Genomic DNA, 24,702 nt, shown 5'->3' with positions numbered 1-24,702 from the left:
ATTAAAGTAACCGCCAACTCCAACTAAACATTTAACCATCAACATCCCAACAAAAATGAAACAGAGGAACCAAAATTAGAACTGTTTAAAACTTTTAAAACATTTTAGCCAGTTGCCCCAACCCAAGAGTTGTTCTATCAATGTCCCAGTAGACTCCCAGGAGGCTTTTAGCTGCTCAGGGTGAGTCTGAGCCAGGTGAAAATGGGCCTTGCAGCAGGGAGCGGTCTTCCTTCCAGCACTCATGGCAGCAGCAGGTTGTGTACATAAGAACATACAAATATCCTGCTGGATCAGGCCAATGGCTCATCTAGTCCAGTATTTCCTTCTTACGTTGGCCGTCCAGATGCCTGTGAGAAGCCAGGGATAACAGCATGAGCACAAAAGTAATCTCCCCTCCCATAGTTTCCAGCAACTGGAATTGTAAATTGTTGTAAAAGTTGTGCTTTAATTCCTGATAACTGCCTCAATTTTTGCATTTTAAAAACTTCAATGTTTCATAGTACATATACATTAAAAAAGTTCAATATATTGTATTGCATCACCTTTGCCTCTCCTATGGAAAAAGACGAGGATTAAAAATAATATTTTGGTTCTGCTTTCCCCGCAGGAAGGATCAGAATGTTCTTTCACCTGTCAATTGCTGGAACCTCCTTTTAAACCAGGTGAAGCGGGAGAGCAGGGACCACACCACCTTAAGTGACATCTACCTGAACAACATCATCCCTCGGTTTGTTCAAGTCAGTGAAGATTCTGGGCGACTTTTCAAAAAGGTAATGCTTTTATTGCTACATGCATTATTTCATAGCTTCAGAGATGGCTTTTGGTGACATAACACAAGTGAATTTGTCCCCTTGTTGCATCTGAATTAGATTACTGTTATGTGCTGCTGTATGTCAAGCTGCGTCTAAAGACTGGTTAGAAATTATAGTTGATCCAGTATGAAGCTAGCAGGCTGTTGATTTTGGCACATAGGTCAAACATGTCACTCAGATGTTCTGTTTTTCATTACCTTACTAATTAGCTTCTGGGCTCAATTCAAAGTGCTGGTTTTGATCTTTTTAAAGACCCAAATGGTTTAGGACCCAAGCATTTTGAGATACTTCTCCTGGCAGAATCCTAAGTGAGCAAGGGTTACCCTAACACAGTGTTTCCCAACCGGTGTTCCGCGGCACAGTAGTGTGCCGCGAGATGTTGCCTAGTGTGCCGCTCCGGCGGCTCCTCTGCGGCGGCGGCTACAGCGGCAACCTCGGGCGGCTCCTGAGGCGGCGAAGGCGGCCCAGCGGCCGGAGGCGAAGACGGTTGCGGCTGCTCCCGACGCTCACCAGCGGCCTCCTCTTCCTCGCCACTGCTGCTTCGCGGCTTCTCCTCCTCCGCCTCCTCCTTCTCCTCGCCGCCGCCTTTTTCGGGCTCCGGCTCCTTCTTCCCCTCAGGCTCCTCCGCGGAAGGCCCGTCCGGCAGCTCGGCCTCCGAGTCGCCGCTGCTGCTGCCGCCGCCGCCTCTTTCTCCTCCGCTACCGCCGCCGGGCTCTCCTCCTCCGGGCCCCTCGTCCTGGGCGGGCAGAGCGGCGGGGGTCTCGGCGGCCGCCGGGCTCTCCTGGGTCTCCTGCATGGGGGGCTACGCGGCCTTCCCGCTCGCCTCACACTCGCGGCGCACGAACAGGCAAGGCGGCGCGCTGGGCCGAAAAGGGGGAGGGAGGGGGCACAGAGCGCGCAGGGGAGGCACCTCTCGCAGGGCTATGTGCGCGAGAGCGGACCCGGCGGCGAGTCTCACAAGAGGGGCAGGGACCAACTCGGCAGACGAGAGGGGGAAGGAACGGATTCCAAAACCGGTGTCTTGCCGCGTTGTATATGTTAATTTCCTATGTTAATGGGCTAGGACAGGGTTTGCGATCGGTTAACGCCCAGTTATGCTTTCCCCCTAGGAATTAGGCGTTTCGGTCTTGAGGTACGCTCGCTTCACACCCCACTTGGAGGTTCCCCGGCAAGGGGGAGGGAAAAAAATTGAAAGTTACACTTTCGTGCGTCCCTCCCGGCGTGACGCTGCGCGCTGACGTCACGGGGCTGTAATGGTGGTGTGCCTCGAGATTTTTTTCATCAAACAAGTGTGCCTTTGCCAAAAAAAGATTGGGAAACACTGCCCTAACAGCAGCCTCCTAGCACAAGAGAATCAAGATTACAATAGTGTAATTTCTTCCACTGGTGTCCTGCTGTGCTTCTCAAATGCAAGTGGCTTTCAGAGTGATCCTATTGCACCCAGTGGGCAATTCTTTGAGGCCAGGACCTCTCTGTGACTATTATACGTGTTTTATAATCAGGCAGAGCGCTCCTTTTCTATAAAATGTCATCATGGCAGTGGTTAAGTAGCTCTTTACAAAGCAGGGCGCTGAGCAGGGATACAGACTTCTCCAAAACTACCTCTTCCCCTTAGCATTGCTTCATTTTAAAAGGGAAAAATGGAATTAAATGGATTATCCCTTCCATTTATTAAATATGGCTAGGTATGGTGTGGCAGCCTCTAGATCAGGGTTGGCATGCATGGGATCATGTCCAACTTCCCCCTTTTTTTAAACCATCTGGAAAAGTTTAATAGTGATAACGAGTGTTTATGAAGTCACTGCCTATGGGTATGTGCGTTACCTGATACTTCTTTATTTTTTTGGTTTAAACATGCACATCCTGCCTTTTCTAAAAAGCTGGCTAACCAGAAAAAAGAATTAAAATAACAATAAACAAATACAGGGGGGGGGAATTACAGATAGCATAATTATTCAGAAACCGTAGTAGCAGAGGATACTTAAAGGCATTGCATTGCCCTATAATCCTATCAGGAATGTTTAAGGGTATGTCTAGCATCCTTCAGGCCTATATGTTCATTTTACATTCTGAAATGCCTGTATTTGTGTGGTGCTCCTGAAGCAGAGATGGCAGTACCATTTGTTTCCAAGTAATGTGAAAGTAACAGCTTTATTTGACCTTCTAAAACTTTTTGCTAATTAAATTATCATTGATTAAGTACTTAGAAGGGATTATTGAGTAACAGGGACCCTTTCGTTTCCCTTAATCTTCGTAGAGGATAAGTAATGTTTCTACATTATACTCTTGAGGACAACATGAAAAACAAATTGGCTGGCTGGCAAGCACAAAGGATTTCTTTGGGAAGGTGTTCTAATATAACACAGTCGCTTGGCTGGAAGCATTGTCCCCACCCCCACTTGGTTAATTTCACTGTAATTTAGTGATCAGACATCCATGTGCATTGTTGGTTAGAGCAGGGATGGAGAACCTGTGGCTCTCCAGGGAGACCTGGGTTCAGAACTCTACATCAATTGATTAGGTGATATTGGAGCAGTCATTATCTCTTAGCCTCACTTGGGAGTATGATGTTTGCCACCTTGAGCATCTTGGAGGATAGCTAAAATAAAAAAGTAGCAAATAAACCAAGTTTGATTATTTCTTTAACTTTGCCTACACTTTCACAAAGACTTCTGTAGTTTTAATTGTGTAGCTGCCATTCAAAGTAAAATGGCATTCTTTGGCTACACTCTTATTAGTCAGTCAAACCTTGGCTGTCGAACGTAATCTGTTCCAGAAGCCTGTTCGGCTTCTGAAATGTTTGATAACCGAGTAATGGCTTCCAATTGGTTGCAGGAGTTTCCTGCACTTAGCAGAAGCCGCGTTGGATGTTTGGCTTTCAAAAAATGTACAAAAACCAGAACATTGACTAATGGGTTTTCAGTGTTCGGGAGCCAAAACGTTCTGAAACTGAGGTGTTTGGGATCCGAGGTTTGACTGAAATACATATCGCATGGAAAAATGAGTGACTCAGGCTACAATCCAGTGCATGCTTTCTTGGGATTTAGTCTTTGCTTAAATCCTCCCTATTGAAAAATCTGCATAGAGCTTGTGCATTTTTTTTCTGGCAGTAGTGGCAACATGCTATTGAATGCTCGTTGGTCATCATGGTGCAGAAGCGAAGGAGATGAGGTCCAGTTACTTCTGAACAGCTACTTCTGAACTGTGCTATGAGGTTGGGCGGTGTTAGGGCTGCTTTGCTCATGATGCCACCAATTTGCACCTCTGTAACCTGCCAGAGGCTTCTGTATAGGTTGCCCTGCACTGCACATTCTAGGGCAGTCTTCCCTAATGGGCAGTGCTCATATGTTCTTGCACTCCAACTCCCAGCAGCTCTAGCTAGCCTGGCCAGTGGTCAGGGACAATGGGAACAGTAGTTTTAAAAAAAAATTCTGGAAGGTATCAAGTTGGAAAAGGCTGGTCTAGTGCCCCTCCCCCCGCACTAAGTTAGGTCTAGTAGCAAGGGGAAATTGAATTACCCTCCCTCTCCTACTTTTTTTTTTTAATAAAGCATGAAATGGTGGACAGGAAGGAAGCTAATAGTTACATTTCTAAGAAAAAGTACAACAATGAAGTAGCCTACTATGGGAATAGAAAATTAATATAGATAACATGATTTTAAATGGCACTTAAAAAAATATATCTTGGTTTGTTTTCCACAAGCAGAGCTCTGTTGTTTTGCCTCAGGTTTTGCAAAGACAGGAGCTGTTACTTGTTAGAATTTAGTATCCAGATAACAGGTTTGCCAAGTTGGTCAAATGCCAGGATAGTTTCTTCTGTTAACTCTCTTTATGCTTGCTATGTGTCAGTAGCACATAATTCTTTGCACCAGTCCCTTCTGGGGAACCTTTCTCAGACTGACATGTGATATGCGGAATGGAAATAGTTTGTGACTGAACCCAGAGCCACTGGTGATTGTGCTCTTTGCTGGAAAGCTCTCTCAATTTCCTGCATCCCAATCAACCTGACAAGTGTGAACTAGCACAAGACTACTGATAAAGCCCAAATATCAAAGCGCTTAAGGGGCAGATTTGTTAACCAGCAAATAGCCAGTGTCTAAATGTAGAATTATGAAAGAAAGCAGCACTGTAGGTACCGCACCATTTCTAAGTGCTTCATTTAGTATGTATAATTGTACTTGCTACATGCCATCTAAATGTCTGAAAGCAGCTGTTATTTAAAAAAATAACCCCTTCAGATATTATTCAAGGGAAATAAGATAGTTGATTTCCAGCTGTTTTGCAAATGGACTAGACATTAAATTGCAATTTGTTCCAACTTCATTTTGTTGTTGTTGCAAGATTGTGTACTTCAAATCCAGCACATAAACGATGTTGATATTTGTAATTTTTGTTAAACAAGAGATCCATGCTTTTGCAGCCACTGGGTGAGTGTGGCTGCAAATAAAGTATTTTAATTGTTTACCTAGGGGCTATTTGAGGAGTCAACTGATCACAATTTTCAGTGTTACGGGTATCTGTGCCCTAACTCATGAATGATTTCCAAAAGTTAGCTCAGTTGGCAGAGCATGAGACAATTTCAGGGTTGTGGGTTTGAGCCAGACCTTGGGCAAAAGATTCCTGCATTGCAGGGGGTTGGACTAGATGCCCCTCATGGTCCCTTCCAACTCTATGATTCAGTGATCTAAGAGCAATCCAAGGTGAAGAAAAATATCAAGATGCATGTCGCACAAGGCGAAAATTATCTGTTCTCTGCGGGTCCCAGAAATTAGCTGGTTGCCTGTTCCGGATGGGCTTGCACTCCCTCTGAAGGATCAGCTTGGGGGTGCTGCGGGATTCAGCATTGTCGCTGGAAGCCCAAGTGGCTTCAATGGCTAGGAGTGCCTTTCACTTACCAGGCTTTGACTTTAAAGACAGTTTTGACTGTTCCTGGACTGGGACAGCTTGACCACAGTGATTCAGGCATTGGTACCTTCCAAAGGGGATTACTACAATATGGTGCTTTGCTCACACTTAATTTGGAAGCTGCAATTCGTGTAAAATGCTGTAGCATGATTGCTGACAGCATATTACAACTGCGCCCAGTGATCTGCACTAATTCTGGTTTGCTACCGAGAATTGTTCAGGGTGTTACAATTGGTATATAAATCCCTTAATGCAGGGATGAGAAACTTTTTTGGGTTCATGGGCCAGATCCTTAACAGGATCGGCCTCACAGGCCAAATTCTGCAGATGGGTGCAGCCACCTACCTGTCCATAACTATTCATGCGATAGTGCACAAATGACTTTTAAATCTCTAACGTTGGTCATTTAAGGGGTGGGGTGGGGTGGGGTGGGGTGGGGGAAGTGCTTTTTTCTGCCCTAGGGTGGGGAAGGGGAGGAGGAGAAAGAAGGCATCACATGTGAGGAGTTGCTCCAGCAGCAGTTCTGCAAAAATGCAGATCCACTGCTGGAAGGACTCACACACACTTAGTGATGGATTTACATATAAGCTAAACAAGCTATAGCTTAGGGCCCCACTCTCCTGGGAGACCCCAAAAAAATTAAAGAAAAAAAACCCTGGATGTACATTTCCAAAATATAAGATAAAAAGCAAATAAAATAAAACCTACATACAGCAACAGTGTTTTGTGTTGTGTAGGCTCCTATTATTTAAGTAATGGGCCCCGTCTGCTAGCCGGCTCCCTAAAATATCACATATAAAGGGCCCCATTACCTTCAGTAGCTTAGGGTCTCATCAAAGCTAAATCTGGCCCTGCGCACACTGCCTGTAAAATGTAGGCTTCTTCCCACCCCCATGGGGGGGGGGCGGAGTACGGCTTTGCAAGAATTCCAATCCCACCCCACCCGCACCCCATAGGTGTGGCGAAAAGCCTGTACAGCTGTACCTTGGAAGTCAAACAGAATCCATTCCGGAAGTCTGTTCGACGCCCAAAACATTCGGAAACCAAAGCGCAGCTTCTGATTGGCTGCAGGAAGCTCCTGCAGCCAATTGGAAGCCCCATCAGACGTTCGGGTTCCAAAGGACATTCGCAAACTGGAGCACTCACTTCTGGGTTTGCGACGTTGAATGCCAAAATGTCTGAGTACCAAAGCGTTCGGGATCCAAGGTACAACTGTAATTTATAGGCAATGTGCACAAGAGAAGTCCCTCTAGCAGTGGATCTGCAGAAAGCAAGGGGGAGAAACATGCATTTATGATATGAGTTACTGCTTTAGTGTGACAGCATCTGCTCCCATTTACATGAAACCAGTTTACAACTCATTGCCTGTTTACATTTGACCAGGTGCTTTTGTTACACTGCTTTAACTGAAAACAGTCTACACCTGCTGAATTTTTATGTTACTTTTAATTTTATTGCTTTATCACAGATGTGCTTGCTGTGGGGACTCTTTTGGGAGGAGGGGCGGCATATAAATTTAATAAATAGCACGCTTTCATATAAAGTAATGTGCATGCGCAATTAAAGATGCATGCATGTATTTTCCAAATGGGGACAAAAGTGACATATCCTGGAAGGGAGAAGGCTGGTCACTGTACTGTATCTAGCTTACCAGATTCGAAAAGCTCATTCTGATTCATTTGGGGATGGTTTCCAGATGCACAAAGTGCTGGAATTGAAGCTGGGTTGTGACAAATTGCAAAGGGCGCGTTTCACTCGAGAGATGAGCTGCTGCATTCTGCACCCGCTGGAGCAAAGCCCCCTTTCAAGGATAGTTAGAAGAGAAGCCTGCCACTATAATCTACCCTTCTGGCTACATAGGCCTGTGTAGCTGTGATAAGGTCTGCGTGAGGCACAGTCACAGCCTGTGGTCATTTTCTCAGAGCCTGGAAGATGCATCCTGTCACAGCTATTGTCTGTGAATCCTGACATCGCAACAGATCCCATAAAGAAGGGTCCTGCCTTTTTATGCACTTCATAGCAAAAAGCAGCTGTGACTTTTCTGTGAAATGTGTGGAAGTAGGTAGCCCAGCCCTCCAGTGAGAAATGTGCAGGCCACAACAAATCCTCTTGTTTTTTCCTGCAAGATTCTTCTTGTTTTGAAGGGAAGGTCTTACAAGGATGGTGCAGGCATGCTGCCTGTCAGGCTCTGGCATGTTTGTCTGTAATATGATTAACTTCCAAACTTCCAGAAGCAATTTATATTTGGGGTTTTTTTTTTGAAGTTTTTCAGATGTCTGTCGTTCTCAGCCTGGGCTGTCAAGTTCTGCTGCTGTTGCAAGAAGCCTGCAATATGGTCTGACTTAATCTAATTAAGTTTTTCTCTTCCTATCTCACGATGAAGAGATCCTTTTCAGGGCTGTGATATGGGGAAGGGTCTCATTTGTTTGAGCAGTGGATGGAAGCCTGCCAACCACTTCAAAGGTATCTTTGCTGATAAGGGAAGTCAGGTTTGCTGCCAAAGCCAACGGTTTGAGTGGTGTCTGAGATACGAGTGTGTTGCTAACATTTCTGACTGGCTGCTAGAGGGGCTTTAGTGCCCTCCCAAGGCCTCCCCTTAAAATGCTTGCTGAGTGGCTACAAGCAGCAATATTTTTTGGGGGGGGGCATTCAAGATGGAAGCGATTCTGGAACCACTTCATGCAACAAGGGAATGAGAAAATGGGGTGGGTTTAAATGCCAAGGAGCAACAGGCTGAAGTCAACTAAGTCACTGTGTGAGTGGAATGACTTCTGCAACAAAATTTGCATCCACCCTCACATATCCCAAAATCTTCTCTGGCAGAAGCTCCGTTGTTTAAGCAGAAGTTGTTCTACTTACAAAATTACTTAGCTGGATACAACCCAAAGATTTGCAGGTACTTTGTGTTGAAGTACCTGCACACTGAGAGCCAGCGTGGTGTAGTGGTTAAGAGTGGTAGACTTGTAATCTGGTGAACCGGGTTCGTGTCTCCGCTCCTCCACATGCAGCTGCTGGGTGACCTTGGGCTAGTCATACTTCTCTGAAGTCTCTCAGCCCCACTCACCTCACAGAGTGTTTGTTGTGGGGGAGGAAGGGAAAAGGAGATTGTTAGCCACTTCGAGACTACTTAGAGTAGTGATAAAGCAGGATATCAAATCCAAACTCTTATTCTTGAAAAAACATAACTCACTATACATAAGCCCCTGAATGTTGGTTGTACATAAGCCCCTGAATGTTTAACAAAGCTGGGCCAGCCATTAGGGAGGGTGAGACCACTGCCTTAGGCACCAGGAGTCCCCCGCCCTGCCAGGTAGCACTCACACTGGCAACCTACCTGCCCCACCACTTCCGTCAGATGGAGAAGCACCACCACCATTGGTGCCAATTTTTGGCAAGATCATGTCACTTTGGGGCGAGATCTCACCCCAAATTGGCACCATCTTGTCAGAAATCAGCACTGATGGCAATGGCTCTTCTCCGCCAGTGGCAAATGTGGCAGGATGTGCAGTGGTGTAAGGAGCAGCTAGGTAGCGGTAGAGCAGGGCGGCCCTTCCCTTTTCACATCAAGTGGTGGAACATGATTCACCACCCTTGATGTTTAGCAGTCGGAATCTGCCACTTCAGGAATTCCTGGTTTGGGAGCATCATATCCCAGTCCTATGAGAATCTACTTGTTTTTGTTTAATTCTGACTACAGAATTGGCCGTTGCTTGCAACGCAGACTGGAATTGTTCTATCAAATTGGTTGTGTGAAAATATAGGGCCAATTCAGGCTGTTGTAGCTCAGCTTATTAAGGCAAGATACGCACGAGCCTTGTGAACAGATCCCTTTTGTCATGGCTCATGAGCAAAGGGAGCCTCTAGTTTACCACGGTTCTGAAACTGGTTCAAGTGAAATGGGAATCTATGGTTAGTTAGAGATTTCCAGGTTTAATTGTGGCTTGCAGTAAAGAGAGGAGAAATAGCTCTTTGCATGGGTATGTGAATATCTCAGCTCAGTATTGTGCAGGGGGTGGGGTACATGCAAAAATAAACTGGACCAGCATTATTTGGCTCTGCTAAGAACGGCACTGGTCGTACATTTCTACTATTTTGTGATTTTACAACCCCTCTGGAACCATGTTCCCACATGTGAAAGAAAATAAATAAATAAATAAAGAAGCATAGAAGCCTTAGCATACAAGGGAGAAGGCTAGGTTAGAAGCCCTTCTTGCTTCAGTTAGCTCTCTAAGGGAAGGAGGAGGGAACGGGGGGGGGGGGGTTGGGTTGGGTGTGGGAGCATTCAAGCATTGGCTGCCATGTATTCAGCCCCAGGAGAGAAAGCACCATATGCCTGAACAAGCAGGCTGACTCAGTTCTCTTAGGATACATGCTCTTCTTTTTAAAGGGATTCTACATAAATCTGTGGATGCTGTTCCGTTCCGTGGCAGGGACCGCATTCCATGAAAATTGGGCTGTTCCAAAACTGTGGAATCTATAGCACTTTAAGAAAAACAACAGAGGCTTTGCTTTCAAATAGAAATAATAATCTGATGAGAGGGGATTGCAAGCCTTAGTCAAAATAATGCAGAGATTGGCACTTCTAGGGAAGAATACATTGTTTTTGCCTTGTCTATAACTAATTATATTACATTTCCCTGTATGAATTCTAATGAAGTTGAGGTGTGAGCCCTACACATTGGCTCACGTTGAGTTCTGATCCTCTCCTTGCAAATCTCAGGAGGGTAGGGTGCTTTGATATTGCTTCTATTCTTCTTTTTCAGGTTTCTTTTGATTTCTTGCTTTTCTCTTTGTGCAGTACATATCTTTGATTCCTCTGTATTTCGAGCTTTGAGTGTGCTCCTTTTTAACTCTCTTCTGTTTAAATTTATTATCTTCAGATAAAATAGTGTTATGAGAAGGAGCCCAGTCCTTGGATTCCTACCCCCTTCTAACTATTCTGTTTTCCTTTAAGTTTCTGTGTGCGCTCATAATTCTCTGCATGGCGACACCATCATATTTTTAGCAAGATTTCCAGATCTTCTCCTGCTGATGTTATTTACACATATGGCCTCTTTTTACGGAAGAGGCCCTTGTAATTTAGTCTCCTTCATCCCCACTCCTTGCCAATTGCGATAGAAGAGAGAGATGTCTCTGAGTCAAACCAATTTTGACATGTTTTATGAATCTCTTATGTGTGTAGCAGTTTTTGGCATGAAGCAGCAAGCTATGCATTCGTATTTCAGCTCATTAAAGAATTTTGTGTTGCACATGAAATAGGGTCTGCCTGCTAGACAGAAATGATGTACTCCGGAGGTTAACAAATCTGTATTACCTAACCATGTAGGATTCCCCCCCCCCCTTTTCTGTTCTGGCTAGTTTCTGAACAGACAAATTTTCTTCTGGTTCCTTTAGCTCCTTGACTGCAGCTCAGAGTAACAAGAAGAGAAATCTGAGAACTGAAATGTTTAAACAGCCTTCTTCTTGATTCTGTGCAATTTATTTTTATGTGCAGCTGGCCTCTTTAGGCATATTATCAGCTGAGGTGAAAGGCAAATGTTGAGATAGTGCCAAGAAATACAGATCTATATTATATATATCTGTGAGGAAACTAAGCTAATCTCCTAAGTGTGCTTTTCTCTGCGTCCATTTCCTTTGCTGGAGTCTTCTAGGGCAGGAGAATCTTTCTTCCCATGACATGGTTTCCTCTATATGCTCATCTAGTGGCTTAAGTTCATTGTGAGAAGGCAACTCTGGGAGGTTTTCTTTTCTTGCTGTTGCAAGAATCTGTGAGGCTGTGACGTACTTGCTGGACATCATTCTAAACTCTCCTTTACCACTAAGGGATTGTGTGCAGCTCTGGAATTGTACTTCAGAGTCCTGTTCTTCTTTCTCACTTCCACTTTCTTATTGCTTCTCCTCCTTCTTCCTTATCTCTAAAAAATGAGTGAAGAAAAAAAAGACAAAAATGGAGGAAGGCATCCTGTTCATGACAGCACAGTCAGGTGCATGTCTGCATGGAATCTGGGCATCTACTTCAGCTATTCCATGAGCTCCATTTGAAAAGACTGTTGTCTTAAATTGTAATGGGAATTGGGGTTGCTCGTGCGTAAGTTGCCTCTACTCTTGGCAAAGTTGCCTGGTTAAGCCTTTCCCTGGCTGCACAGCCCTTTTTTTAAATAAATTTTTATTTGTTTTCCAAACACATAATCAAAACAAACAATAAACAATAAACAAAACAAAGACATATAAACATGTATAATTTCATAATCTTATTTCCATACACCTTACTTCCCCGACTTCCCCATACCTCCCTTTTGCTGCATCCTTGTTTTTCATTTCTTTAGCAACTCCTCCAATTAATTAATTATTTAATTCACTTTCATTACCTTTTTTTCCTTTAACTTATTAATTACAGCTGCAATTCTCTATTTCTTATTCCTTGACATCTTAACACTCCTCAATTTTACAACAATTTTTAAGATATATCTTAAATTTCTCCCAATCTTCTTCCACTGTATCTTTCCCCTGGTCACGGATTCTGCCGGTCATCTCTGCCAGTCCCATATAGTCGATCACCTTCGTCTGCCATTCTTCCAGAGTAGGTAGTTCTTGTGTCTTCCAATACTTTGCCAGAAGGATTCTTGCTGCTGTGGTGGCATACATGAAAAACGTCCTGTCCTTCCTTGGCACCAATTGGCCAACCATACCCAGGAGAAAAGCCTCAGGTTTCTTAGAAAAAGTCCACTTAAGGACTTTCTTAATTTCATTATAGATCATTTCCCAAAAGGCTTTAATCTTCGGGCAGGTCCACCAAAGGTGGTAAAAAGTACCTTCAGTCTCATTACATTTCCAACATTTATTATTGGGCAAATGGTAAATTTTTGCAAGCTTGGCTGGGGTCATGTACCACCTATAAATCATTTTCATTATGTTTTCTCTTAAGGCATTGCATGCCATAAATTTAACACCGGTGGTCCATAACTGTTCCCAGTCAGCAAATATAATGTCATGACCGATGTCTTGTGCCCATTTAATCATGGCTGATTTCACCGTTTCATCCTGTGTATTCCATTTCAACAGCAAATTATACATTCTTGACAGGTTCCTGGCTGCACAGCCCTTACTCCGTGGCTGTGTCAGTCACTGGCAGAATCCGTCAGTGGGCGTTTCCTGAACTTCTTCCAGCATAAAAGTTCTTTGACGCCAAGTCTCCGCCTAGCCTCCCTGCGCGGAAGTCTTCTGCGCAGGGTGGGCATGGGCAGCGGAGGACCTGTGCTCTCCCCGCTAGTTTCTGTGGAAGAGTCCTGGAGACATCTCTCCGAAGCCCTCCCCTGCTCCCCTTTCTTCCTGGTGTCACGCTGAATTCCTTCCTCAGTGGATGAGTTCCCTCTTTCCCTGCTGGGCCCTTCTCCGGCATCACTGGAGAGCCTTCCCTCCACTCCTGGCTCCGATGGCAGTTCCCTGACATAAATGTTGCAACGTAACAGAGAACAGTTTTTACTGCTTACCTGCTCGAGCGACTGGCAGCAAGGAAAGAGTCCGTGACTTTCTGTGGGGCAATTTTCATGGTTTGGTGTCTGTTCATGACAAGATGGATAATCAAACTTGCACATCTTCCTTTTGGTCAGTTCTGTATACTTCCAAGCCGCCGCCCCCCCCAACACTAAATTTCACCTTCTGCTTTCTTAGTTTTAGTTCAAAGGATGGTTGACAAGGGATGCTTTCACTCACCTTGGTGGTGGTAAGGAACTTCCTAATGACAAGGAAGTACTGTAGCTTTCATGGGCTGTTTGCTCCACCAGCCAAATGCTTGTACAAATAAGAGATTCCCCCCACAACTAATATTTAGTCTGGAATTGCTTCCCCATACTTCTTTGCTTTGATCCCCTTTGGACTTCATTAACATTATTTCATAATAAAAGACTTGGAAATTGAAGGGTTTTTTTGCCATTATGTAAATACATTAACTGAACTGATTAAATCTATTTAGTCAATATTTTTTTAAGCTTCCCCTCTCTTATGGATCCTTTTACTCACATCTACTCTTGTTGTTAATTCACAAAAGTTTACCGCTTTGTCAGCTCTATCCAATGATCCAGTCCAGTCATGTTTGTGAGCAGGATATGCAGATACACCATCTTCCCATAACTTCTGAGTTCTTGTACTAGCTTTGCTATGTAGAGCTATAGGGAATTTGGTCATGAAAGGTGCTGGTAGCTCATCCTGTTTTGTGTTGTATTTGATAAAAAGTGGAAATCTATAAAATGCAGGAGACATTTTCAAATGATCAATTAAACAGTTTTGAAATATTGGCTTGCTGAAGGGTATAATTCTCATAAAAGGTTGTATTGAGACCTTTTGCTCTATAAGAGTACAAATAAGATTGGCAGAAAAGATTCTGAACTGCATTAAACGAGTGCATAAGAAGTGAAGAGACCAGAAATTTAAGACTCTGAATTCTCTGAAACTTTAGAATTGGAAAGATCCTAGATGTCACTTAATCTGCGCCCTTCAGAAACTCAATTATAAGCATTTTTCTGTCTGACATCTATGTTTTGAAGAACCTATGATCATGGTAACAGGCTCTGTATCTAATTGCTAATTAAGTACTGGGAGATAGTTCAATTGTTGAGCTTTTTATTAAAAAAAGAGTCATTGCTGCAATCTAAGTAAATGAAGATTCCAATGGCCAGGAGCCATATGATTGCTAGTCCAACAAGGGAGTATTGTAGTTTGGAAATGAACTGCAGGCTTAGGAGGAGGGTAATCAGATTGTCTTGGAACCACAGTTAACTGTTTTGAAACTTGCAGTCTAGGTCCCTAGGGCTATATGAGGAAGTGGTCGTCTGTAGCCCTCCTTCCCTATATTTATTCACAGAATTGATGTTGATCACTTTAAAAGCATTTTGCTTGGTGTTTGCCAGACTTTGCAATGGATTAGATTCAGGTCATCTAAGAAATGGGCAAGAGCAGCTTGAGGATGGCAGGTTGGTCATCCAGCTGCGGTGCCTGCAGCCATCCATGTCAAGATAATATTTTCCTAGGGGTTTGAGAAAGAGCATCAGCGAAGGTAGGGTGCATGAACCTGTCATGAGTGGCACTGAAATTGTGCAAGATGGAGTATAGGGCATTACTTCCAATACTTCACAGGCCTTTGCAGGCAGCTGGCAGAGTGGGTCATCTATTGAAGCCATATCCATGCTTCCATTTCATTTTGAAAGGCAAAGCAATATTGGTAGTTTCACAGAGAATCTGATGACTGAGACTTGACAGCATTTAAGATGACAGGAAAGGGTTATTTGGAAGCCAAATTTGTGCGCCAAAGAATTATACAGTAGTGTTGTTTTGACCTAGAATGGAGCTGAATTAGTTTGTCATAACTGAGGAGAAATGCACCTCACCGTTATACGAGATTAAAATCTAGATTGTAGTGAAATTTAGGAATGGCACTTGGTTAGTGTGAAAGAGTCCCTTTTACTTCATTGGTTAGAACAAACTGCACCTGCTTAATTGCTGTGTAGTTGCCTTTAAAAACCAAGCCTCTACAGGTAGGCCTCTATAGGTGAATGTTGCTGGCCCCCTTCCCTCTTGCAAGTCATTGTTCTAGCCTGAACATAGCATAGATGTTCCTGACTCAGGAACATAGGGAACTATTGGCCCATTTAGCTCAGTATTGTGTGCAGGGCTGGCTCTGCTGCAGCCAAAGATATGTGTGTGTGTGTGTGTGTGTGTGTGTGTGTGTGTGTGTGTATAACAATCTAGTTGGTGGCCAGGGGCGAAAGGAAATTGAGGCAGGATCATGCACAGGATGAGGATGTAACCATCTATTTGTCTTGGCAGTGAGGATGTGGCAGTGAGTGGCAGTCCGCTTGCCAAAGCAATGGCAGATTCTTCCCAGTGCTGTGATATTTGTTGTTGTTGTTGTCATCATCCACCCATCCATCTTGAGAGACAACGGAGTGCACCTCTGGGGGCAAAGTCAAACTACTGTGTTAGCAGCACCAAAGTGACCACCCCAGGACTCAAGCCTAGGCAGTGGATATGGAGGCCTAGGGCTGCCCAGACAATGAGACGCGCCCCCCTCATGTGGTCCAAAGGAAAGAAGAGCAATACATTAGGCACCAGCTTGGCTGCAGGAGTTTCTGGAAGGAGTCATACGAGGTGCCATCTAACCATCTTAAGGACTCCACACCTGATTTGTGTAGGTTTTGCTCCTTGAGCCCTTTTCTTCCCCCAAAGATGTCCCTCAAGGCAGTGGGAATTTATACACCCCTACTTGGACTATGTGCTGCACATTAGGTGGGAACAGGTGACATATGAAACCTTGGGGCCAAACCAAAGGGACTGGGCAACTGCCGACAAGGGATGTCACCCCCCCCCAACAGAGTTTGACAGAGTGCCAGGAGCCCAGCGAATAGGAGAGGTTATACAGGGGTGATTGTGAAACCCTTGCCTCAAATGAGGCCATAGCACACATTCAGGACCCATTGCCATGTCCCTTGCTTAGCTTTAGAAGGAAGCCTTCGGACCATACACATATGCTTGGTTTGCCATGTAAAATGCATTTTCTGCATCAATACATAACACTTTTGTGTCTAAAGTTATTCTCTAGGTGCATTTTAATGTAGCTCAGTTTAGTTATTAGAAAATACTAATAAGAGACAATTGAAGTTCTTGAATGAAAATGCATTTCAATTTTTATTTTCCATAGTGTAAGCATTCAAAATAAGTGGTGCTAGGGACCCCTAAAATCTGTCTTATCCATAGATTATACTGGTAGTTGGTGGCTTGGTATTTCTGCCTTTTAAAGTCTGGATAGAGAGCGACTCAGAACTTGTAACTATATTGATTGTATGGACAAAAAAGTAGCAAAAGGACTACCTAATTTCCCTGTTGTTACATGAAAAATGAACAAAATATCATTTTGACTTCAGTTTTTAGCAACAGAGTAGACCATGCTGATTTTTAAAGTAGTTATTTTGAAGCAACAAGCTGTGTCTTCTCCCCAGGACTCTCTAACTACGTTTAGAGGGTATGTTATATTTAGGCCATAAAATGTTGACAGCGTATCTAACTTGCCTTTTTTATTAGTGCCCTAAATATTTTGAAGCTGCAGCTGTAATTTTCAGTGGAATGCGGAACAGCCAAGTAAGCATTGCCATATATCCCAAAAATCTTGATTAAATTAGACGGAGGCTGGGTTAGGCGGGCGGGGGTGAGGTGGGGGGTGGGAACAGGACAAAGAGAGCCTTGAGTAGCCTGCTGTGGTATTCTGAGAGTTAATGTTCCAGTTAATAGTGGCAGTGACCTACGGCTCTGCACGTGATTCATGCACAGACCCAAAGGTAGCAAGCAAAAGACTGCGTGAGTGTGCCTATGTGTATGAGATCGGAGGAGGCAGTGTGTGTGTTTTCATGCACACATTTGTGGCTACTTTTGCTTTTCCAGTCCTTTTTTATGGGGGGTGTGTGTGTGTTACACTAAGGCAGCAAGAAAGCAAGATATTGATCTTGAGGCAAGGCAGCCATGTAATAGTTTGCCCTTCAGCCAGCGTTGCTTTCTTAATGCTAAGCATATGGACCTGTTAGGCTGAAGTTTAGGTTTTTCTGCTCTACTATGTAACTCTTTCATGACCTCCAAGCAGTGGTCATCTGCAATGCACGTACAGCTGAATTTGCCCTTGGTCATTATTAGTTCAGTTAGAAGGGTCTTTGTGTGCCAGATTCTAAGCCTCTGTGAAATCAGTCATTGTACACTGAGGTGGGAAACCTCACAGCTGAGGACCACATCTCCAGACCTCCCCATCCAGCCCTCCCCCCTGGAAGAAACAAAGTGCTTTTGACTTCCTTGAATGTGCTCAATGGAAAGTGGTGTGTGTGTGTGTAGAAACTTCTGCGTTTTGCGTGACTGGAATGTAGCTTCTAGTACAAATGAGCATTAAATAAATTGCCTGGTCCACTTTTGCTTCTGACCCCACACATTACTGGCATGTGGCCCTCAGAAGGTCCCCTTGTGTGTGTGAGGGGGGTGTTGATTGTTGGGCTGAAAAAGTTCCCCCACTTATGTTTCCTTTCATAGAATCATAGAATTGCAGAGTTTGAAGGGATGATGAGAGTTATCTAGTCCAGCCTTCTGCGATGCAGGAATCTCAGCTAAAGCATCCATGATAGATGGCCATCCAACCCCTGCTTTAAGAACCTCCAAGGAAGGAGAGCCCACAACCTTGCGAGGGAGACATTTCCTTTGTTACTATAGCACTCAAATGTATCATTAAATGGTGAGAGGATTGGGTACTGGCCTTTTTTCAGAATCCCCTCATGTTTGGCAAATGCCCTGGAGAAACTTTAATTGTAGCCTTACTGGGCATAGTCTTTCCCTGCTTTGTTCATTTGGGTTATGATCAGCCACGTCTGGTTCCATTGCACTCCGAGACATCCAGACTCTTATCTTTACTCAGTGAATGTTTTCCGTCAACCTCATTAGGCATTTCCCTTTTGTCTCTCCATTGCTTATGGCTCCCTATCCTCTTAATTCAGATAGGTTTTTAGTTAGCCATTTTTAACCTCTTTTAATTAGCCTCACCCACTGGTTGTATTGGGAGTTGCTATGATTTGGAACTTCTGAAATCACATTTGCTTTTGTGACTGTGATGTTTCCTACTTGACTTTCTCTGCTACTTATACTCTCCTTTTAATTACCGTAAGCATAATCTGTCAGTTTGCCTTCCTTCCTTTTATACATTTCTTCTTTCCTCTTCAACCTGACCTTTCAGCTCAGAAACATCAAGCATGCTGATCTTCTACAGGTCCTTACACAATTGTTCCCTGCAAAAATTTGCATGACCTATAAATATCTACAAGTAGTACATGGTATGAAACTAACCATGTTCTGAAAGGACACTGTGGATAATTACTCTGAAATGAAGCACAATAGTGAACATTTAATACACACATATATATTATTTAAACAATTAAACATTAGTAAATTCTTCCCTTAAAAGTAAATGGCCCTATTAGCAGGTCACCTTGGATGCTAAGATAACAATTACACCAGTCTCCATTGCAACCTGCTTCCAGAACTTGTGTACCCCCACCATATGTGCCAATATGTGCCTTGTACCTTACAACCCCACCAGCATAATGGGGGACCAGATCTTACAATGTGAGCAAGTCTGACCCGGTTTAAAAACCAGTGGTGGACCATCTTCAAAGAATTCTCCCTAATGTTAGCAAGCATGGACCTCAAGCCAACCAGATCTTACGCCATTGAGAATTTTTTAGTTTGCCTGTAGGGTCCATCTCCTACACCAATTTCAGAGTAGTAAATGGAGAGGACTGGGATTCACTCAGAAACTCAGGGTCTCAGTGTTATATATCCCCTACTGATACAATAAAGGTAAAGGTAAAGGTACCCCTGCCCGTACAGGCCAGTCTTGACAGACTCTGGGGTTGTGCGCCCATCTCACTCAAGAGGCCAGGGGCCAGCGCTGTCCGGAGACACTTCCGGGTCACGTGGCCAGCGTGACAAAGCTGCATCTGGCGAGCCAGAGCCGCACATGGAAACGCCGTTTACCTTCCCGCTGGCAAGCGGTCCCTATTTATCTACTTGCACCTGGAGGTGCTTTCGAACTGCTAGGTTGGCAGGCGCTGGGACCGAGCAGCGGGAGCGCACCCCGTCGCAGGGATTCGAACTGCCGACCTTTCGATCGGCAAGTCCTAGGCGCTGAGGCTTTAACCCACAGCGCCACCTGCGTCCCTACATACTGATACAATACTAATTACTAAACATTTTGGTCAGAAAAGTTTGGGGCACTTTTGAGTGAGTGAATGAATGAATGAATGAATGAACTTTATTATGGTCACAGACCAGGATAGACTTTTGTCATTTGCCTGTCTTGATAATTCAGATTAAGAAAATGACTATTATAATAGATGGTGCTCTTCACAACAGGGACCACCTTTGTTCTGAAAAAATATTGGAGAATATTGCTGAAAATCCTCAGTTGGGCGCTGTTGGATCTTTTTCTTTCTAAATCTAGCAATTATAAGAGCAGAATGCTTTTCTTTGTCAGGCTTCAGGACTTGGTTTATTTACTTGGCAATGCATCTGGCCACCCAAGGATGGTGGTGTGAAACTTGGGGGCATGAGTTGAAATAGTGCGTGGAAACTCAAGCCATTTGAACGTCCTGATCATTCTGCTTGCTTTCTTGTTTGCTTACTCATGCAATAATACTTTGAGGCATAACTATTGAATAACACCAGCTGTTTCATAAATTGGTAAGAGGACTCTATATGAAGGCTGAGATCGGGGCTCATGTCAAATTAAGTACACTTTTTAAAAAGTAGCACTTGTCATAATGATGTTGTAGAATGAAATAATAATTTGTTGGGTTATTCAAAGAGGGAAATGTAATGTAGAGAATTACCATGTGGCCCATTTCAATGTTGGTTACTTTCCAGGGTGTTCATTCTTTGTACGTTTACTGGCAGACAAAAAAGTGCTCAAGTTTCCTCATTAATGATTAGCCTTTGTTGCCCAGTTGATAAGAGAACTTATTTGGGTGCATTGTGAAAGCAAAATAAAGCAAATAAATTAATGTATGTAAGTTAAAAAACTGACCATTTCTAGATTTCTTGTTGCTCTATCTAATTAGAACTAGCTTCTGTTAAATGCAGATTAATGAACACTATGGGTTACCACTTTCATCTGTTGTGGGAATTCTTCTGAAACAAAGAATGTAGCCAGTTTCAAAGGCCTTTCTCCTGCTTGTTCTACAGGGAGGTGATCAATCAGAAAAATCATTTACAATTAGATTACATTTTGTTCCCCCACTGTTCCTTGTTAATGTTTCTGCCTTTTGTAATCTGAACTAAATTGTGTTAGGAAACCCTTAGTCAATTGACTGCTTTCTTTTTCATAACTTGATGCTTTGATTTCAGAGTAAGGGGTTGGGTCATACACATCTTTTCATTGCTGTGCTGCAGATTAAATGTGGCCTGTTTGCCTAACCCTGGTTAGCAATCAGAAGCTTGTGGGTTTCTTTCCTACCTTCTCTTTCCTTTTGTTGGCATTTTCCCTCTTTCCACTTCTGGAACTAACTCCAATTAACTCTGCACTGGTGTTTAGTGCTAAATCACAATTTTCTACTGGGGCAATTTTCACACCTTCATATACTTGTCATGTAGGGGGCCACCATAAGGAAGGGTGGGGCTGTATAAGGAGGCTTTCAGGTATCAGATTTGGAGATCAGATTTGGAGCAGTGATGGCCATGGACAGGATTATATATCTGGATATGTGGGCAGAGATTGGGACCAAAGCAGTGGGGAACTTTAAGGCATAAGGACTTTGTGCCAGTGCAGACGTGGATGGGAAATCAATGTAGGTATTTGAGGAGAGGCATCACATGGACAGAATGTTGAGAGGTGAACCATCTGAGCAGCAGAATTCTGGGCTACAACTGGATTTTGCTTTGTTTCAGCACCAGAGTTGCACACAAGCATCTCGAGATGATTCCCAGTCAATTATATTTATAATTAACTGCTATTCAAGCAAAGCGGAAATTATGAGCTTTCTTAATCAGATAAGATGGGTGTGGGGAGACTTCTGGCCTTCCAGATGTTGTTGGACTCCAGTTTCCATAAGCAGAAATGGGGAACTTGTGGACCATGTAAAGAAGGAGTTATGGGTCAGAGAAGCAAAATACGTTGTGGGCATTATTTTTATATATGTTTAATTGACATAATTCAATAAAAAAATCAGTGCATGGGTGACTACAGTTTATAAATACATGGTAGTGTTCTTGTAATGCCAGTTAATGTGGCTTCCAGTGCGTGAATGTTCCAGAGCATTGAAATTAAGACATTATTTAAGAAGTTGAGTATCCTGTGGAGTGCATATTGCATGCCTCTGAACAAGAAACAGCTTATAACCAAATATTATGTCAAAGAGCATGTTTCAGCAGGCTTGGCAAACTTGCCACTCACAGCCCTGTTATGTGCTGCCCTCCCTCAGGGATCTGAATAAATTACTTTGAATGCAAACCATAGCCGGCATTGTGTTGCCTTTTCTGCTTTGTTTCTCATATTCCCTGTGTAAAAGTCACACAAAGTAGGTGGATCATATCATTGAAGTGACTCAGATTTGACAGTGGGCATATATACCCGCCTTGTTGGAACAGAGGGAAAGCTAAAATGACCTCAAGTAAAGCCATTTTCTGTGCTCTTGTCATCATTTGCTCCCCGCTGACCCCAATATTGGATGCATAACCAAAGCAACAACTACTGCATTACAATCAGTGCTGGCAGCTGGCACCCTGTGCCAGGCTGTGGGTGCCCCATTCTTCCTCTCACTTCTAGCAACATTAATCAGAAACTTCCAGCAACATTGGACCTTAGGTTTAAGCATGGTGTGCATTGATAGTCCCCATCTTTGAAAAGTACCCACCTTCTTTCTCCCCTATGAGTTTATAATAGAGTGCAATATTTCTCCCCAGTCCCTTTCATTCCAGATTCTTCTTGGTTCTGGACAGTTTTACGGTTCTCCACTTTCTTGCTTGAGATGGGACAGTGAAGCATTTCTGAAAAAGAGCTGTCAATTGTCTTTCTCTGTAGGGATATCAAACAATGTGTCTATGCTGGTTACACACACTGTCATTTTTTCAGAGGCTACAAACTTTGCTCCATCTTTAAAACAAAATAAAATAAATAAAATAAAATAAAAAATTGTGAAAAATTCCTTCCAGTAGCACCTTAGAGTTAGTTATTGGTATGAGCTTTTGTGTGCATGCACACTTCTTCAGAAAATTTATTTATTTATTTTGTTTTGTTTTGTTTCAACTACAGCAGACCAACACGGCTACCCACCTGTAACTTTGCTCCATCTTGCTTGTGTCAATATTCAGGTGCGAACATTAGCTCCATTCAGGGGCGTTGGTCACAGGGAGGGGTGGCAATCCGTGTCCAGGCATCTGCCCACAGGGGCGGCATGGTGATCTGCCCACGGGAGTGCTGTGGTGAGCTGCCCACAGAGTGCCTGGCAGACGCAAGGGGCTCGAGCCACCGCGTCACTCCTAGGAGAGACATGTGGCTTGGGTGCGCTGCAGGCCAGGCCCCACGGTAAGTGCCACCCCCCGTGGTGTGCCATTTTGTAACCCACCTCAGGGATGACACCTGGGGCGGACCACATCCCATCCTTCCTACACTCCTGGCTCCATTTGTTGCATTATGGAATCCTTTTATTTTGAACAACTAGAACCTGAAACCAAGATTTTGCAGAGTATCCCCAGCACCAAAAAGAGACAACTGTGGAATACTGGTATTGTTCGGGTCTCTCAAGAGTGGGGAGATTCAGGAAAAGACACCTTTCTATGGCACCAGAGAGCTCAGGTTTGAGCTAACTGTCAGCCCCAAATCCAGGCAGTTTATTGCTTTATAGTGGTTCTGAGGAGAATCTGGAGAGTGCAAAATGTGTCTCTCTTCCATTATATGTGAAACATTCCTATGGGGCAAGAAGGCGATCTTTTTTACCCTTATGCCATGCATAAAGATGTTTACTATGCAAATGTGTTGCCCTTCAGATATTTAGGGACTCGAATTCCCATCAGCCACATCTAGCACAGCCAATTTATAGGGTGATGGGAGCTTGTATTCTGCAATGTTCTATCCCATACTTGCTGCCCTGGCTATACGTTGTCAGCAGTTTAAGAAGGTCATTTCCTTCTTTCAACGTTAGAACCCTGCTGGATCTTGCTCATAAAGTGGACTTCCTTGCTAGGTTATCCTCTTCCCCTGGAAAACAATTTAAAACCAGCATCATCATTTTACCGCATCTCTCTCTCTCTCTCTCTCTCTCTCTCTGTGTGTGTGTGTGTCCCAAGTAAAGAAAGCAGCAGTAGGATTACATTTCTTTCCTCTATAGCAGCCTTTCTCAACCTGTGGGTCCCCAAATGTTGTTGAACTACAACTCCCATCACCCCTAGCTAGCAAGGCCAGAGCTCAAGGATGATGGGAGTTGTAGTCCAACAACATCTGGGGACCCACAGGTTGAGAACCACTGCTCTATAGGATCAACTGCCATCAATAGTCCTGGAAGCTCATAGATCCTTTTCATGGGATTGGGTGGATCTATTTAACCTCCAGATAGACACTGTGAACTTCCCATATGCCTTAAGGTGGCAACTGTGGAAACAGAATGCTGAACTAGATAAGGCTTTGTTCTGATCCAACTGGGTTCATCTTATGATATAGTTATGAGTTGAGGCCACCTGAGTTGACTATTAAAGGGAATGATAAAGTTTATGAGCCTTATTCAGGCAGATACATACTGCCATCGTGCAAGTAATGATAATAATAATAATAATAATAATTACTATTATTATTATTATTTGTACCCTGCCCATCTGGCTGGGTTTCCCCAGCCACTCTGGGCGGCTTCCATAGAAACCAAAAATACACTAAAATATCACAGATTAAAAACTTCCCTGAACAGGGCTGCCTTAAGATGTCTTCTGAATGTCAGGTAGTTATTTATCGCTTTGACATCTGATAGGAGGGTGTTCCACAGGGCGGGCGCCACTACCGAGAAGGCCCTCTGTCTGGTTCCCTGTAGCTTTGCTTCTCGCAATGAGGGAACCGCCAGAAGGCCCTCGGTGCTGGACCTCAGTGTCCGGGCAGAACGATGGGGGTGGAGACGCTCCTTCAGGTATACTGGGCCGAGGCCGTTTAGGGCTTTAAAGGTCAACACCAGCACTTTGAATTGTGCTCGGAAACGTACTGGGAGCCAATGTAGGTCTTTCAAGACCGGTGTTATGTGGTCTCGGCGGCCGCCCCCAGTCACCAGTCTAGCTGCCGCATTCTGGATTAGTTGTAGTTTCCGAGTCACCTTCAAAGGTAGCCCCACGTAGAGCACATTGCAGTAGTCTAAGCAGGAGATAACTAGAGCATGCACCACTCTGGCGAGACAGTCTGCGGGCAGGTAGGGTCTCAGCCTGCGTTCCAGGTGGAG

At 43.9% G+C, this 24,702-nt stretch overlaps 1 protein-coding gene across 7 annotated transcripts in view; it reads left to right on the top strand.

Annotated features, from left to right (window-relative positions):
* Positions 1-24,702, top strand: part of SRGAP2 (SLIT-ROBO Rho GTPase activating protein 2) — a 200,704-nt gene that overhangs the window by 87,995 nt on the left and 88,007 nt on the right. For 6 of the 7 annotated variants that reach the window (XM_081916306.1, XM_081916304.1, XM_081916305.1 and 3 more), the window contains exon 4: positions 608-770. In XM_081916306.1, the coding sequence (XP_081772432.1) occupies positions 608-770 (163 nt within the window). Of the gene's footprint in view, positions 1-607; positions 771-8,020; positions 8,180-24,702 lie in introns of those variants that run through there. The other variant, XM_081916308.1, reaches the window with a different exon arrangement.

Source organism: Podarcis melisellensis, assembly GCF_964234715.1.
Source record: "Podarcis melisellensis genome assembly, chromosome: 6".
Classification (NCBI taxonomy): Eukaryota; Metazoa; Chordata; class Lepidosauria; order Squamata; family Lacertidae; genus Podarcis; species Podarcis melisellensis.
Note: the sequence above shows the minus strand (reverse complement) of the source record. Positions and strands in the feature narration are given on the sequence as shown.